Source organism: Erythrolamprus reginae, chromosome 1 (genome assembly GCF_031021105.1).
Source record: "Erythrolamprus reginae isolate rEryReg1 chromosome 1, rEryReg1.hap1, whole genome shotgun sequence".
NCBI lineage: Eukaryota > Metazoa > Chordata > Lepidosauria > Squamata > Dipsadidae > Erythrolamprus > Erythrolamprus reginae.
Genome location: NC_091950.1, coordinates 348,638,219 through 348,655,673, shown reverse-complemented (window position 1 = coordinate 348,655,673; position 17,455 = coordinate 348,638,219). Strand labels below are relative to the sequence as shown.

Here is a 17,455-nt window from a genome sequence, read left to right as displayed (position 1 = left end):
CTTACTCATTATTTTATTTCTTCCTACAGCAGTGTTTCTCAATCTTGGTGGTTTGAAGATGGGTGGATTTCAATTCCCAGAATTCCCCAGCCAGCAACGCTGGCTTGGGAATTCTGGGAGTTGAAGTCCACCCATCTTCAAACCACCAAGGTTGAGAAACACTGTCCTACAGCAAGAGGGTGATACAACATATTATTATTTATTATTTTAAAGGTTCTTCCCAGCCAGGCTTCTCTACCTGGAAAAAAAACCCACCTCAGTGGAAGGCATTTCCTTAGAACAGTGAGGGTGAATCTTTTTTTCCTCGGGTGCTGAAAGCGGGTTGGGGCATGCTATCACGCATGCACAAGTGCCCACACCCATAATTGAATGTCTGGGGAGGGCGAAAATAGTTTCCCTTGCCAACCAGAGGCCCTCTGGAGGCCAGAAACAGCCTGTTTCCCAACTTCTGGTGGGCCCAGTAGGCTCATGCTTTGCCCTCCCCAGGCTCCAAAGGCTTCCCTGGAGCCGGGGGAGGGTAAAAGCGCCCTCCCCCATCCCCCATGGAGGCTCTCTTGAAGCCAAAAATGCCCTCCCAGAGCCTCTGTGCCTTAGAAGAATCAACAGGCATGAAAAAAAGGTTAAGTCCTCACTAAGCTCCCATTTTCAAATGAAAATCTCTGCCGTTATCTGAGCAAATTTACATTTTGGAACCAAGTAGTTGTTGAGCTTGGATTTTAGCAAGGGCTGTATTTCACATTTTTTGCACAGAGTGCCATTTTGCCCTGCAGATGGAGTACAAAATACATCTGGGAATCTCTCCACGACTTCCCTGTTTTATTTGGAAGGCCAACACTGACATTTCCATTCTTTTAAATGGAGTGCAGCATGTGTTTGGGTATCTTAAGTGCAGTAGCAGCCTGGCTGTTAAAGCATAACTCAGTTAACTCTAATGCATTTTGAATGAAAGCACACAGACTAACTGGTGTTTTAATATGGTGTTAATATTTCTCCAGGAGATGCAATTGGCTATTAAATCAGCCTTAAATGCTGCTGAAGGAAGGAAAACTAAGTGACAAAGGAATTTCTTGGCATCATACACTGCACTGAACTGTAAAAGCCAAATGGCTCCCTTCAATATGGTGGTAGCGGTGGGAAATCTTGCAGAGGTTTTCACCAGCCTCAATATAACTGTAGTTCACATATATGTTGATTCTAAATTGGTGTTGTAAGTGCTTTTGTGTTTTTTTTCTTCCTGTCAAAGATCAGGCTTCCATTGAGTTCTTTGGGCCTTATTCAATATTGCTGTGACCTATTTTGGAGTGTCTGTGTTTACAGCAGCTTAATTTGTACAGAAGAACAACAAAAGACAGAAAAGAAGAGATGAATCTTCTCCCTGCACGAAGCACATGATTATTACAGGCTAATGTCTACAGACTGGTTAAAGGCACAAAAATAGGAGTCAGGTGAAAAAGTTGGGCAGCTTTCAGCCTGGATAAATCCCATGGATAACTGGATAATTGGATCTAAGAACTGCTTTGCTTTTTGATCCCATCACGAATTATGCACAGATTTGTCAGGAAGGACTTGAAGGAAAAATAATTTCTCCCTCCATCCCCAGGCTGAATACAAACATAATATTAATAACATTTGTGTCTCGGAATGTACTACCTGATTGTATCTGTGTCAAAGAAAGGCAGAGAAAAGACCCTGTAGTAATTGAAATTACATAGCATTCTGCTGCCTCAAAATGAATGAAGGTACTTGTTGTTTCGCTGCCTGTCTCTCCACTCCCTTAGCTGATTTTCTTCTGGGGCGAATAGAGAGCTGAGTATTTCACTGAGCAAAGCCCTCTTCTTCAATTTCTGCCCTCTTGGGAGACAGCTAATGACAACGGCTGGTGCAGAATAGCAGAACCTCTTGGACCAGTCAGGACCTTCAACCCATCCGGCAAAGGACAGTTTACTGCCAGCATTCAGTACCACAGTTCCCATTCCTTGAAAATTCAATCTTTCTTCCCAAAGAATTTCCTGAAGACGGATTTGTTCTTCTGGCTAGGCGAAGCACCTTGGTGTTGCTCCCCTACCATTTCTCGGGCTCCAACTGGAGTGGCTATGAAGGAGTGGCAGCGGGGCCGTGGAGGAGTGGTTGGAGCCTGCTCACCAATGTACAGAGTAACAGAGTAGTTGTTGGCTCCTTTAGACTTCGATAAAGGTGTGATGTTCTGATATGTAGCTGAAAGAGAGAGAGAGAGGGGGTGTTGTTGTTATTATTTTTCATAATATTAATGGAATCGCTTGGTAATTCCAATTTTAGTCTTGCATGTGGCACTATTTAAATTCCCCTTCTAAAGTACTTTGGACATGTGATCCGTCCTTGACTAACTTAGAAACATAGAAGTCTGACGGCAGAAAAAGACCTCATGGTCCATCTAGTCTGCCCTTATACTATTTTCTGTATTTTATCTTAGGATGGATATATGTTTATCCCAGGCATGTTTAAATTCAGTTACTGTAGATTTATCTACCACGTCTGCTGGAAGTTTGTTCCAAGGATCTACTACTCTTTCAGTAAAATAATATTTTCTCATGTTGCTTTTGATCTTTCCCCCAACTAACTTCAGATTGTGTCCCCTTGTTCTTGTGTTCACTTTCCTATTAAAAACACTTCTCTCTTGGACCTTATTTAACTTTTTAATATATTTAAATGTTTTGATCATGTCCCCCCTTTTCCTTCTGTCCTCCAGACTATACAGATTGAGTTCATTAACTTTGGTAGATGAAGTCGAGGTTGGACGAGTCAGTGCTCCCTCCAAACTGATTGGGAAGAGAGTGCAAAATATCACCTTTCACTGCCCCACTCATTAAAATCAAGCATCATTTCCAACAGGTTGACTGGTATATGTGTGCATAAAACAGGGCTGGTATATGTGTGCAGAGAACATGCAGTAGCTTGCCTGATCACAGAGGCTGGGAAGCAGGATGAAGCAAGGCTTGTGTGTGAACCACTGATATCATCGGAGAAAATCAAGCTGTATAGTTTTATTTTCAGAGGTCGTGAAACTGATTAGAAAGATTGGCTTAACTGATAAAATTGCCTGTGAAATCTACTAGATGATGCTTGCTCAGGTGGCAGGAAGTAAGCCAGCCAAGACTTCACTGAGTGAATGAGAAATGTCCCCAATAGCCTGTCCTCAAACCTTGCGGAGTTCTGTGAAGACAAAATGAAAGTTGTGCAGATTCTAGCTGCTCTGAAATTGGAAGAAAATTGTCTGCTGCAGTAGGATGACAACGAGGGAGGCGGAAATGTAGTAAAGTGTTAGAGCTATGTTGTCTTCAATCTGACCTAAGTGTTCATAAAATCACCTACCACAATGTCCTACCTGTCAATGAATACTTCACCTTCAACTGCCACAATACATGAGCACACAATAGATTCAAACTCAACCGCTTGAAACTTGACTGCAGAAAATACAACTTCAGCAACAGAGTGATCAATACATGGAATGCGCTACCTGACTCTCTCGTTTCTTCCCCAAACCCCAAAAACTTTACTCTTAGGCTGTCTATAGTCAACCTCATCCCATTCCTAAGAAGTCTGTTCTGGAGACCTCACCTACAAAAAGATATTGACAAAATTGAACGGGTCCAAAGACAGGCTACAAGAATGGTGGAAGGTCTTAAGCATAAAATGTATCAGGAAAGACTTAATGAACTCAATCTGTGTAGTCTGGAGGACAGAAGAAAAAGGGGGGACATGATCAAAACATTTAAATATGTCAAAGGGTTAAATAAGGTTCAGGAGGGAAATGTTTTTAATAGGAAAGTGAACACCAGAACAAGGGGACACAATCTGAAGTTAGTTGGGGGAAAGATCAAAAGCAACATGAGAAAATATTATTTTACTGAAAGAGTAGTAGATTCCAGCAGATGTGGTTGGTAAATCCACAGTAACTGAATTTAGAAACATAGAAACATAGAAACATAGAAGACTGACGGCAGAAAAAGACCCCATGGTCCATCTAGTCTGCCCTTTTACTATTTCCTGTATTTTATCTTACAATGGATATATGTTTATCCCAGGCATGTTTAAATTCGGTTACTGTGGATTTACCAACCACGTCTGCTGGAAGTTTGTTCCAAGGATCTACTACTCTTTCAGTAAAATAATACTTTCTCATGTTGCCTTTGATCTTTCCCCCAACTAACTTCAGATTGTGTCCCCTTGTTCTTGTGTTCACTTTCCTGTTAAAAACACTTTAAACATGCCTGGGATAAACATATATCCATCCTAAGATAAAATACAGGAAGTAGTATAAGGGCAGACTAAATGGACCATGAGGTCTTTTTCTGCCATCAATCTTCTATGTTTCTAAGTCTGTAAGGAGTGTGCATAAGCGCACCACCGTGCCTACCATCCCTGTCCTACTGCCCTATTGTCCAAATTTATCTAAACCTACCTTGCTTTTGTTTATGTTCATACCAATATCTGCTATATTGTACATGTTTTGACAAACAAATAAACAAACAAACAAACATAAATAAATAAATGTTGACTCTTCCTCTTATTACAGCAATGGAGTGAGGGAGGTTATAGGGGGAGAAGCAGCTGGCTGGGACTGTAAGGAGAACACAACAGCCTTTTCTTCTGCACTAATGATGCTACCAAGTTTGGGTAATGAAAGGCCTGTCTGGTGCACCAGTTGCGGCCCTATCTGGACCGGGAGTCACTGCTCACAGTCACTCATGCCCTCATCACCTTGAGATTCGACTACTGTAACGCTCTCTACATGGGGCTACCTTTGAAAAGTGTTCGGAAACTTCAGATCGTGCAGAATGCAGCTGTGAGAGCAATCATGGGCTTCCCCAGGTATGCCCATGTCACACCAACACTCCGCAGTCTGCATTGGTTACTGATCAATTTCTGGTCACAATTCAAAGTGTTGGTTATGACCTATAAAGCCCTTCATGGCATCGGACCAGAATATCTCCGGGACCGCCTTCTGCCACACGAATCCCAGCGACCGATTAGGTCCCACAGTGTTGGCCTTCTCCGGGTCCCGTCGACTAAACAATGTCGTTTGGTGGGTCCCAGGGGAAGAGCCTTCTCTGTGGCGGCCCTGACTCTCTGGAACCAGCTCCCCCCAGAGATTAGAACTGCCCCCACCCTCCTTGCCTTCCGTAAACTCCTTAAAACCCACCTTTGCCGCCAGGCATGGGGGAATTGAGATATCTCTCCCGGGTCTATACAATTTATGTATGGTATGTTTGTATGTATGTCTGATTAATAATGGGGTTTTTAAAATGTTTTTAAATTATTAGATTTGTTATGAATTGTTCTATTCCTGTTGTGAGCCGCCCCGAGTCTACGGAGAGGGGCGGCATACAAATCTAATAAATAAAATAAGTAAACAAAATAAATAAAATAACCAAACTCAGAGAGCACCAAGGCCCCTTCATTTCAATCCTGAGTTACAAATATTCTCTTTTATTGGAGTCTTCCCTAACCCTGGAGCTCTCACTAATAGCTTGAGGACTGTTATTCCCAAAATTCTCAGCCATCACAGACTGTGTCCAATCAGGAAAGGCCAATAAATATGGGACTACTTCCTTCTTCTCTTGACATCTGGAGTATTTCTAGTGTTCAAATTCAGCTCTGGGACCAGTAAAAAAGACATGAATATTTGGCCTCTGAGGAATTTCACAGTGCATTTGGTCTCCAACTCAATGGTCCTGCTGACACCTACTTCACCCTTAGGACAATTGATGAACATCTTGCTCTTCCATTATTATCAATCAGCTTTAAAAAAAAATCACCTTTTCAAAATGGTACCGGTAAATCTCTAGAGATCTGCAATTTTATCAACAATATTTTTAATGTTATTTCTTTTTTCTTACTTAAAAAAGAAAATACTATTTACTTTTAGTTCTCTGCTTACAACCAATTGTTGGAAGCAGAATCATTTAATTTTAAAGATGTTTTCCATGCTAGGCCCCAGTAGATGGAATGCGCCCCGAGTTTTTGGAGAAGGGTGGCATACAAATCTAATAAATAATAATAAAATGTAATATGCTTATGTTTATTTAGATTTGTATGCCGCCCCTCTCCGCAGACTCGGGGCGGCTCATAACAAAGTGAAAAAACAGTTTACAACAAATCTAAATAATTAATAATAATTAATAAGTAATAATTATTCCACCTGTATAATCAAAGTCTGCTCCACTCTGTTTGAAACACATTCAAGTGAGAAGTGCATTTCAAAAATCAAACAAATGGATCTGATTCCCACAGTGGCACCTAGCGGAGATTTTAAGCAATACACTTGTTACTTGTAAATAACCTTGACTTCTAACTGAAAGGATACAGTCTGAAAATAGCATATGATGTCATGTTAGTCACTGCAGGCACATTTTAATGGCAGAGCCCTGAGTTGTATTTCAACATAAGGACATGGATTTAATAGCTGATTAGCTGAAGAAGCAGTTAGAAAGCCAGGAGGGAAATTAATAGTCTTAGCAACGCTTATTTATTTGACAGTGTCTACAGACAGACTCATTTGAGCAAACTCTGGGTGCTTGCTATACATCAGTGGTTCCCAAACTTGGCAACTTTAAGACTTGTGGACTTCAACTCCCAGAATTCTCCAGCATAGCATAGCATAGCATAGCTGGCTGGAGAATTCTGGGAATTGAAGTCCACAAGTCTTAAAGTTGCCAAGTTTGGGAACCACTGCTACACATGACTAAATCAATGATTATGCTTAATAATTCTGTTTTTTTTCCTTTACAGATATGCACGTCATACCTGAAGTGAATGAATATGATCGCCTTTTACTTGTCACCAGTCCACAGTCATCTTCCTGGTAGAACTGAGGCTCTTGTGACCTTGCTGACTCCAAAGGAGAACACTGCTTTAGATTCTGTTCTGTGGTATAAATAGGTGCAGCTTTAAGGCCATTTCCTAGAAGGAGAGATGCACTGTGTCAAGGCAAAACATTGTGATTATGCAACTTGGAGTGCCAATTTGGTTCTGCAATCCAACAAGAGCGACACAAACGTCAAAGGATAATCACAACTGTTTCAACTCCTACCCTCAAAACGTCGCTACAGAGCACTGCACACCAAGACAACCAGACACAAGAACAGTTCCCCCCCCCGAATGCCATCACTCTGCTAAACAAATAATTCCCTCAACACTGTCAAATTATTAATAAGGCTGCACTACTATTTCTACTAGTTTTTTCTCATCATTCCTATCACCCATTTCCTCCCACTTCTGATTGTATGACTTGTTAACTTGTTGCTTGTTTTCTTAAGATTTTTATTAATATTGATTGTTTCTTCATTGCTCATTTGACTCCTATGACAATCGTTAAGTGTGGTACCTTATGATTCTTAAAAAATGTTTCTTTTTATTTTATGTACACTGAGAGCATATGCACCAAAGACAAATTCCTTGTGTGTTCAATCACACTTGGCCAATAAAGAATTCTATTCTATTCTATTCTATTCTATTCTATTCTATTGTTGTAACCTTTAAAGCCCTGCCACAGTCCAATCAGATGTCTTCCTTACGGGATCAATGTCAGCATATTAACTTTAACACAGATGTAACCTTTGCTGCAGTAATGGGTTTCACTTATCTTTGCTACCAGTTTGGAGATCTGTATGCACAGAGCATCCGTGATGACATATGCACAGGTGGGTAGGGCCTCCTGCCACTGCCATTATGGTACACCCGAACCGGGGCGAACCACTAGAAACTGCTTTGCTGTGATGGGGACCACGAACTAAGCTTAGAACATGTATTTGTAGGATGGTTTGCATGTGTATGAGAGGGAAAGACTGTGATAAGCCACAATTTGGTTAAATATGATTAGCTATCTTTACACAACATATAAAGCCAAATCAAAATGATCCACATTCTGACTTAGTACAGAGGGCAAAATGTTGATTCTATAATCAGTTTACAGAGGGCTGCAAAGCACTGTGAAGTGGTATGTAAGTCTAAGTGCTATTGCAGATAGAAGCTCTGTTTCTCTCTAGCTGTCAGCAATTAAATTTAGAGATTTGTTCATATCCCATACATATCTCTTCCTTGGAGGAAAAACTTTTGTTTCATTAGATTTCCTTTGACCATTTAGTTCAGTCCAGCAAAAGGTTGTGTAGAAATGGTCATTTCCGCTGCCTTGGCCAGTTTCTCCCAAGATTTCAGAAGTCCAAAATAAATTAAGAAGGCGCTTGAATGGATTCTATGTCATTAGTTCTTACCTGTCCTGTACAGCAGTGTTTCCTAACCTTTTTTGAGCCGCGGCACATTATTCATATTTTCAAAATCCTGGGGAACATTGAAAGGAGGGGGGGGGGCGGGCTAAAGAAATTTTGGACAAAAACCCCCTCTCTCTTCCTCCCTTTCGCTCTATTTCTCCCTCTTTCTCTCTTTTCCTTCCTTCCCTTCTTTCTCTCTCTCCATCCCTCTTTCTTTCTTTCTTTCTCTCTTTTTTGCTCTCTTTCTCTCTCCCTTCTTCCCTTCCTCTATGTCTTTCTCTCTCCCTTGCTTTCTCTCTCTCTGTCTCTCTTGCTATCTCTTTCTTGCTTTTTTCTCTCTCTCTTGCTCTCTCTCTCTCTTTCACTGTCTTGCTATATGTCTCTTTCTTTCTCTTTGCCTCTCTTGCTATCTCTCTTTCTTTCTCTCTCTTTCTCTCTCTCTGTCTCTCTTGCTATGTCTCTCTTTCTTTTTCTTTCTCTTTCTCTCTCTGCCTCTCTTGCTAAGTCTCTCTTTTTCTCTTGCTGTCTCTCTTTCTTTTTCTCTCTCTCTGCCTCTCTTGCTATGTCTCTCTTTCTCTATCTCTCTTTCTCTGCCTCTCTTGCTGTCTCTCTTTCTTGTTCTGTCTCTCTTTCTCTGCCTCTCTTGCTATGTCTCTCTTTCTCTCTCTCTCTGCCTCTCTTATATGTCTCTCTTTCTTTCTCTCTCTTTCTCAGCTGACTGCAAGCGGGAGCCCTGACGGCGGCAGCTGGACGTGCTGCTGGACACCGTATATGCCAGGCCCACAGCGCCAGCATGTACGGCATCCAGCAGCACGTCCAACCGCCACCGTCAGGGCTCCCGCTTGCAGTCAGCTGAGAGAGAGAGTGAGAGAGCTCCCTCTCGCCGCCGCCTGGAGCTCCCTCTCGCCGCCGCCATCTCCCCGCGACTGCCTGCGGCCGCTGCAGCCACTCCCCCGCTCTTAACGCCAGTGCCCTCCCGCCGGGCCACAAAGGACACTTGCCGCCGATGCCAGGGAAGCTCCAGCTGGGCGGGGCGCTGCCGGTACTTCCGTCCTGGGGCTCCCGCTCGCAGCTGTCCCCCGGCTCCTGCTCGATGCTGCGGTTTTCGGCGCTCTCCCGCTGGGCCCCAAATAAGGAAGGCGGGAAAAAGGCGCGAAGAATGGAGCTCTCCTTCTTCCTAGCCGTGTCTCGCGGCACACTAGTGTGCCGCGGCACACCGGTTGGGAAACGCTGCTCTACAGCAGTAATTTTTGAAGGATGCTCTCTTATGGTGACTTCAATTGAGATGAGAGGAACAGTTTACTACATATTATTTAAAGAATTTATATTTTTGGGTAGTATAGATTCGAATAGCCCCCCCTCCTCCTCTTCCGTAAAATGCTGAAGACCCACTTTTGTCGCCAGGCGTGGGGATAATTACCATCTTTCCCCCTGTTTTATTATGTTTTTGGCCTTAGGTTGAATAGTTAGGGGTTTTATTATGTTTTTAATGCCTTCTTAAATGAATTTAACTTTTTATTATTAGATTTGTAATGTATTGTATTACTGTTATGCTGTGAGCCGCCCCGAGTCTTCGGAGAGGGGCGGCATACAAATCTAATACACTATAAACTATAACTATAGCGGTATTACTGTACTAAAGGTAGCGTCTTTCAGATCAAAATCGACTTCTGGTGACTATATGGATTTCTTGCAGCAATACAGAAATACAGTAGAACATCTAGATACGAGTTTAATTCGTTTCAGAAGGGAGCTTGTATGTCGAACAACTCGTATCTGGAACAAATGGCTTTAGACTTTGTTTTTCCCCTCCGAGATAACCAGAAGCAAGGATTCTTGCGCCACCTAGTGGACGCTCGGCTCGTATCCCGAATTTGAGCTCGGGTCTCGAAAAGAAATTTCTCTCCCCTCGTGGCTCGTATCTTGGAATACTCGCATGTGGAGCAGCTCGTATCTAGAGGTACTACTGTAGTTCATTACTATTTCCTTTAGTCATATTTTGGGGGATTCCTAATTAGGCCTGTACTTGTCCCATACAATTATCTACTAGACCCAACCATATTTAGTTCAGGGTCCATAGAAGCCCAGGTTCTTGATCAGCTGATACTACAATAATAAACTACTGAGGTCAAGTCAGGAAAATGCTCTTGAAAATCTGCAGTCAGTTTTCATATACTTACCTGTTGCATCCAGTGGTTGATTATGAGTACTGTAAGGCAACTGCAGCTTTACACTTGACTTGGGCAGAAATCTGATTTCTTGTCTCTTAGTTGGAAGCTTTTTCTGAAAGCTCTGGAAGTGGGAAACTCCTTGGCCAGGAATTGCACTAAAAGAAAGGAGTGGATGGGGTGGAAATAGGAAATATGAATCAAATTAGGAGAGCCGGGGTGGGAGAGTGCTGTACTGCAGGCCACTGAAGCTGACTGTAGATCTGCAAGTCAGCAGTTCAAATCTCATCACCGGCTCAAGGTTGACTCAGCCTTCCCTCCTTCCGAGGTGGGTAAAATGAGAACCTGGGTTGTGGGGGCAATATGCTGGCTCTGTTAAAAAGTGCTATTGCTAACATGTTGTATTATTTAGTAATAAATAAATAAAATAAATCCAAATTTACACAGAATTCTGCTGCATATTTCAGGCAGTGTTTAGTTGGAGATTGTCTTTTCCATAAAGCAAACTGAGCTGATTTATTCATAGGTACCACTTTAGGATATGTCACTTAATTTCATATCGCCCACTGATAGTTTCTATGTGGCTGAAAATAAACCAGCATACTGCATGTTAATAAGTAGGCATAAGGGATGCCTCTAATAATGGAGAGGCTAGACAATCACACCAGAAGAAAAAGCAAGGAAACTACATTAATAATCTCAACTTGAACAAGATGCATTTCCAAATATTAAACTGCTATTAATCTAGTTTCTCCAGATGTGATAGACTGCAATCTCCATCAGTCCAGCTAGCAAGGCCGTAATTTTACATTTAGGAATTCCAGAGCCTGGATAGTCTCGGTTTCTTGATACAGTATTGTATTTTTAAAAGGTGCCAAAATATTTATAGGAGTATCAGTTTGTGAATTCTCAAAAACTTTTTGAACTCTCCTCTTGCAAATCTGTATTGTAGCTGAGTTGCTTGAACTACTTACCTAACCGCAGAGGTCACTCCTTGAGCAGGCTGGGAAGATGATGGGAAGAAATCCACTTCAGGTAAACCTTGGGAAATATCAGAGCAGCAATTTCAGACATCACATTTTAAAATAAAACCATGCAAGTAGTTTAAGAAGTGGGCTCATAGCCAAGAAAACCTATGGCCAAAGTCTACTTCACACACTTCAAAGAAACAAAAAGAAAAGCAAGAAAGAACAGAGTGCTATAGATTCTCCGATGAACAGAGAGGAATGAAAACATGAACTTTAAAGCACTTTCATTCCTCTTTACTTGTATCATTCAGCTCAAACATGGCATGTGAACAGTAACCAATGTACAAGCCACTGTTGTTGTACTGTTGTTGTTGTTGTTGTTGTTGTTATTATTATTATTATTATTATTATTATTATTAATTAGATTTGTATGCCGCCCCTCTCCGAAGACTTACACAAAAGGAACTGAGACTAGGAGATCATTTTGTTTTAGCTTCAGCTTCCCGCAAATAAATCCCAAAATTTTAGTCAATTTTCCCTAAAATATTAAGATTAACCCATTTTATGATCCTAGGTTTGACCCAGGTTCAATGAGAAGATAAAAGTTGCTGTAAAATGTCCAGACTTTTCCCCGCTTAGACCTAACCATTATACCATGGGCTATATTCAGTGAAGGGCTACCAAAATTTTTACTACCACGCTGTTGGCATAGCTTACGCAGGACGCCCTGTGATTTGTTTCAACATCTTTCAGTGCAAATTGGGTGCTCTGGGGTGGAGCTCCATTTTCACTACCCCACCCAAGGCTATATAGAAACATAGAAACATAGAAGTCTGACAGCAGAAAAAGACCTCATGGTCCATCTAGTCTGCCCTTATACTATTTTCTGTATTTTATCTTAGGATGGATATATGTTTATCCCAGGCATGTTTAAATTCAGTTACTGTGGATTTATCTACCACGTCTGCTGGAAGTTTGTTCCAAGGATCTACTACTCTTTCAGTAAAATAATATTTTCTCATGTTGCTTTTGATCTTTCCCACAACTAACTTCAGATTGTGTCCCCTTGTTCTTGTGTTCACTTTCCTATTAAAAACATTTCCCTCCTGGACCTTATTTAACCCTTTAATATATTTAAATGTTTCGATCATGTCCCCCCTTTTCCTTTTGTCCTCCAGACTATACAGATTGAGTTCATTAAGTCTCTCCTGATACGTTTTATGCTTAAGACCTTCCACCATTCTTGTAGCCTGTCTTTGGACCTGTTCAATTTTGTCAATATCTTTTTGTAGGTGAGGTCTCCAGAACTGAACACAGTATTCCAAATGTGGTCTCACCAGCATTATATATAGCGGGATCATAATCTCCCTCTTCCTGCTTGTTATACCTCTAGCTATGCAGCCAAGCATCCTACTTGCTTTCCCTACCGCCTGACTGCACTGTTCACCCATTGTGAGACTGTCAGAAATCACTACTCCTAAATCCTTTTCTTCTGAAGTATTTGCTAACACAGAACTGCCAATACAATACCAGATTGAGGGTTCCTTTTCCCCAAGTGCATTATTTTACATTTGGAAACATTAAACTGCAGTTTCCATTGCTTTGACCATTTATCTAGTAAAGCTAAATCATTTACCATATTACAGACGCCTCCAGGAATATCAACCCTATTGCACACTTTAGAGTCATCGGCAAATAGGCAAACCTTCCCTACCAAACCTTCTCCTATGTCACTCACAAACATATTAAAAAGAATAGGACCCAGAACAGACCCTTGTGGCACACCGCTTGTAACCTGATTCTGCTCAGAATACTCGCCGGTAACAATAACTCTCTGATGTCTACGCTTCAGCCAGCTGCAAATCCATTGAACTATCCAGGGATTAAGTCCAATCTTCACTAATTTATCTATCAGCTCTTTATGTGGAACCCTATCAAAGGCTTTGCTGAAATCCAGGTAGGCAATATCCACGGCACCACCTTGATCCAACACCTTTGTGACATAGTCAAAGAAATCAATGAGATTAGTCTGACATGATTTGCCTTCAGTAAAGCCATGCTGATTTGGGTCCAATAAGTTATTGTTTTTTAGGTGCTGATTTATCCTCTTTTTGAGTAGAGTCTCCATCATTTTAACTACAACTGATGTCAAGCTAACTGGCCTGTAGTTACCAGCTTCTTCTCTACTGCCCTTCTTGTGGATAGGCACAACACTGGCCATTCTCCAATCCTCAGGAACTTCTCCTTTCAATCTTACCTGAGTTTTGCTGTAATTTTGTAACCCATTCTTTCATTAGTGGTTCAGTTGGAGCTCTGAGAAGATACTTTGAGCCATTATTCAACCTAGATGTGTGTGAGAGAAAAAGTATTATGGGATCAGACTTCAAGCTAGCCTAGATTAAGATTTCCTTGTTAAATAAATCAGTACTACTTATTGCAAAGCTGTAGTAACAAAATCTTAAATTCTGAATACAGTGTTCCCTCGATTTTCGCGGGTTCAAACTTCGCGAAAAGTCTATACCACGGTTTTTCAAAAATATTAATTAAAAAAATACTTCATGGGTTTTTCCCTATACCATGTTTTTTCCTGCCCGATGACATCGTATGTCATTGCCAAACTTTTGTTTGCCTTTAATAAATATTTTTTTAAATAAACTTTAATAAATAAACAGGGTGAATAATAATCTAAATGGTTGCTAAGAGAATGGGAAATTTCAATTTAGGGGTTTAAAGTGCTAAGGGAAGGCTTGTGATACTGTTCATAGCCAAAAATAGTGTATTTACTTCCGCATCTCTACTTCGCGGAAATTCGACTTTCGCGGGTGATCTTGGAACGCATCCCCCGCAAAAATCGAAGGAACACTGTATATATTTTTCTTCTGACCCTTTATGAGATCTAGCAAGGGTCTGGTCTGAGATGCTTACTTCGGATACTTTTCTGCTCTGGACTCAATTCTTTTTTCTCTGACTATTGTCTTGGTAGTGGCTCTTCCTCCTATCTGTCAAGGCCACTCCCATTTCCTCTGCATATGGTGTCATAAAGAATAATTTTGGAAAGCGGTCTAGAAAACTCCATAGAATAGTTTCCTGTTCTCCATAAAGTATACTGCTCAAAACAATAAAGGGAACACTTAAACAACACAATATAACTCCAAGTAAATCAAACTTCTGTAAAATCAAACTGTCCATTTAGGAAGCAACACTGATTGACAATCAATTTCACATGCCGTTGTGCACATTCAACTTTGTACAGAACAAAGTATTCAATGAGAATATTTCATTCATTCAGATCTAGGATGTGTTATTTGAGTGTCCCCTTTATTTTTTTGAGCAGTATACTTTCCAGGACTTCCTAAGACACCTGTCAATAGAACTATTAGATGATAGCTGGCCACATTCCAGTGAAGTATTTCAGTGGGAATTAAAACATAAGTTACAGGTAGAAATAACTTATCCACCTTAAACATTACTGAGAATGACTGAAAGTTGTAAGTGAAGAAGAAACAATCCGTGCTGGAATTCTGAAAAGAAATTGATTCTGCTCTCTTTAGGAAATTCATTGCCATTATGGATTGTCCTAGAAATCTGATGGGGAGCAGAGATACGACAAACTGCATGTGCCCTTCCTCATCAACTGAACACAGTGAATATGTTCCACTGTTGGCATATTGGGATATCTACAAAAATTATATAAAGGACAATATCTGTTCCAAACGTTCAGTCAGAGAATGAAAATTTCCAAATTTTGGAACAGCACCTATATCTGAAAGTGGCAAATGCTTCCAGATATCTCATACAGGAATGGAAAAATCGATGCTACTCACTGTAACGTGAAACAATTGCTCTTTTTGGTATATTCTGTTTCCAGGGTGCAAACAGCTCCAGACAGATTTAATGGTAAGGCCATCACAGAGCTCTGCTATGCAAAGAAGACAAACATAAAGTCCCCACACTTGAAAATATTGCTTCTAACTAAGCCACCATGTAATAGTAATTTCAGTTAAATAAATATTCTTCTTCCTGGAATAGGGTAAAGGTTCTGAAGGTTTAGCTATGGCTATCAAAGAAGTAAACTAGTACGTATTTAACCAAGGAAAAGCTTGAGAAAGGGACTATTTTAAATGGCAAACTGAAGAAAGGAATGATCCAGGATTCTGTTTCTCCATTTCTGTTGATTTTGGCCAGGGCTCTCCAACCTTGGCCGCTTTTAAGACTTGTGGACTTCAACTTCCAGAATTGGCTGGGGAATTCTGGGAGTTGAAGTCCACAAGTCTTAAAGTTTGGAGACCTCTGATAGACGCAACGTAAAATGCAAGGACCTCCTTGTGATCATATTCATTCTTCTTACTTGATGGATCAATGTCATTATATTAAGAGAGCCTATTCAGATGCTTCTGTTCTATGAAAATTTTGCAAGTTTTAAATCAGTGCCATTTATAATTACCATTTAAGCTCAGTTTTCAATGCACCTATGGATAATTTATATTTTGTTACACTTTATGACTGTTCTAGGATACACGTCATTTAAAGTTTAGTTTTGGCAAAAATGCAGTTTATTTCTAAAACTCAGTCAACAAAAACAGTATAAAGTGTTTTCATGTCGATATACTTAATGACCTTGTCCATGCACAAATTATTAGGCGAAGGATTATATAGGATATAGAAATGATGGAGAACAAATTCAAGCAGATTTTTTTTAAAAAAAGAACAACATTGTTAAATATTTGGCACAGACTTTTTTATATTGCACTTGCTCCATTTCTCGGGGAGAAAATATATCAATGTGATTTCTAGGAGTAGAAAAAGACATGATGGCATTTATGGTAATCAATCAATCATTTCATTTTGTGTTTTTTTCTTTCTCTCTTTCACCAGCCATTACCTTGAGGGTATCTTTCTTGTCCTGGTAAAAACACAAAGTCTGCCTCATCAGAACTGTATGAAATGTGTTCCAGGAGCGACTATTTGCCTGAAAGAACAAAAATCCAAGGTCAGATCTACAACAGATAAAGACTGATCTGCACATGAAGCAGCACAATAAGGAAACCTCTTATGTCCATACTTGCTTTTGGAATACAGGTAATCCTAGGCTTACAACTATTCATTTAATGACCAAAGTTACAAGGCACTGAAAAAAATGAGTTATGACCTGTCCTGGCACTTATAACCTTCACAGCATTCGCACAATCATGTAACCATAATATGGGTGCTTGGCTACCATCATATATTTATGATATTGAGATCATCCTTTGTGACTTTCCCAGTTGGCCTCCAACATGCAAAGTCAATGGGAGAGGTTGGATTCACTCAATGACCATGTGATTCACAGAAGTTATAGTGATTTGCTTAACAACCATGGCAAAAATGTCATAAAACCAGGAACTTAGCAATGGAAATTGTGGTAATAAGTTGAGGACTACCTATAAACGCTTTCTTAAATCCTGGGCCAAGAAAAACAACTAATGTCCAAAAGCATTAGGGCATGAAAAGGCTACATAATTAAGGTAGAAGTAAAGGTTCCCCTCACACATATGTGCTACTCATTCCCGACTCTAGGGGGCGGTGCTAATCTCCGTTTCAAAGCTGAAGAGCAAGCACTGTCCAAATATATCTCCGTGGTCATGTGGCTGATATGTCTAAATACCAAAGGCACACGGAACGCTGTTACCTTCCCACCAAAGGTGGTCCCTATTTTTTCACTTGCATTTTTACATGCTTTCGAACTGCTTAGTGGAGAGAAGTAACGGGAGCTCACTCCACTATGCAGCACTAGGGATTTGAACTGCTGAACTGCCGACCTTTCCATCAACAAGCTCAGCGTCTTAGCCACTGAGCCACCGCATCCCTCACTACATAATTAGCACCAGGCAAATAAAGTATGGGTGATTCCCTGGTAATAATTCCCCACCCACCCACACATATGCTCGAGTCAAACTATCTTTTAACTTTATTTTAGCTGACAAACTGTGGATTATACTTGCCCTGAATCATCTCACTGAAAAACATTGGGAGCTGCATCAATGTTAGTTACTAATGAGCCGAGGTGGCGCAGTGGGCAGAGTGCTGTACTGCA

General features: G+C 40.7%; 1 protein-coding gene across 5 annotated transcripts in view; it reads right to left on the bottom strand.

Moving 5' to 3' along the window:
• Positions 1-965: 965 nt before the first annotated feature.
• LOC139157445 (uncharacterized) overlaps positions 966-17,455 on the bottom strand; it is a 92,658-nt gene continuing 76,168 nt past the window's right edge. For 3 of the 5 annotated variants that reach the window (XM_070734217.1, XM_070734219.1, XM_070734221.1), the window contains 7 exons: positions 16,265-16,351; positions 15,207-15,301; positions 13,640-13,725; positions 11,389-11,455; positions 10,427-10,572; positions 6,784-6,939; positions 966-2,214 (listed from right to left, as the gene is read on the bottom strand). In XM_070734217.1, the coding sequence (XP_070590318.1) occupies positions 1,985-2,214; positions 6,784-6,939; positions 10,427-10,572; positions 11,389-11,455; positions 13,640-13,725; positions 15,207-15,301; positions 16,265-16,351 (867 nt within the window). In that variant the 3' untranslated portion in view covers positions 966-1,984. The remainder of the gene's footprint in view (positions 2,215-6,783; positions 6,940-10,426; positions 10,573-11,388; positions 11,456-13,639; positions 13,726-15,206; positions 15,302-16,264; positions 16,352-17,455) is intronic. The other 2 variants (XM_070734218.1, XM_070734220.1) reach the window with 1 other exon arrangement.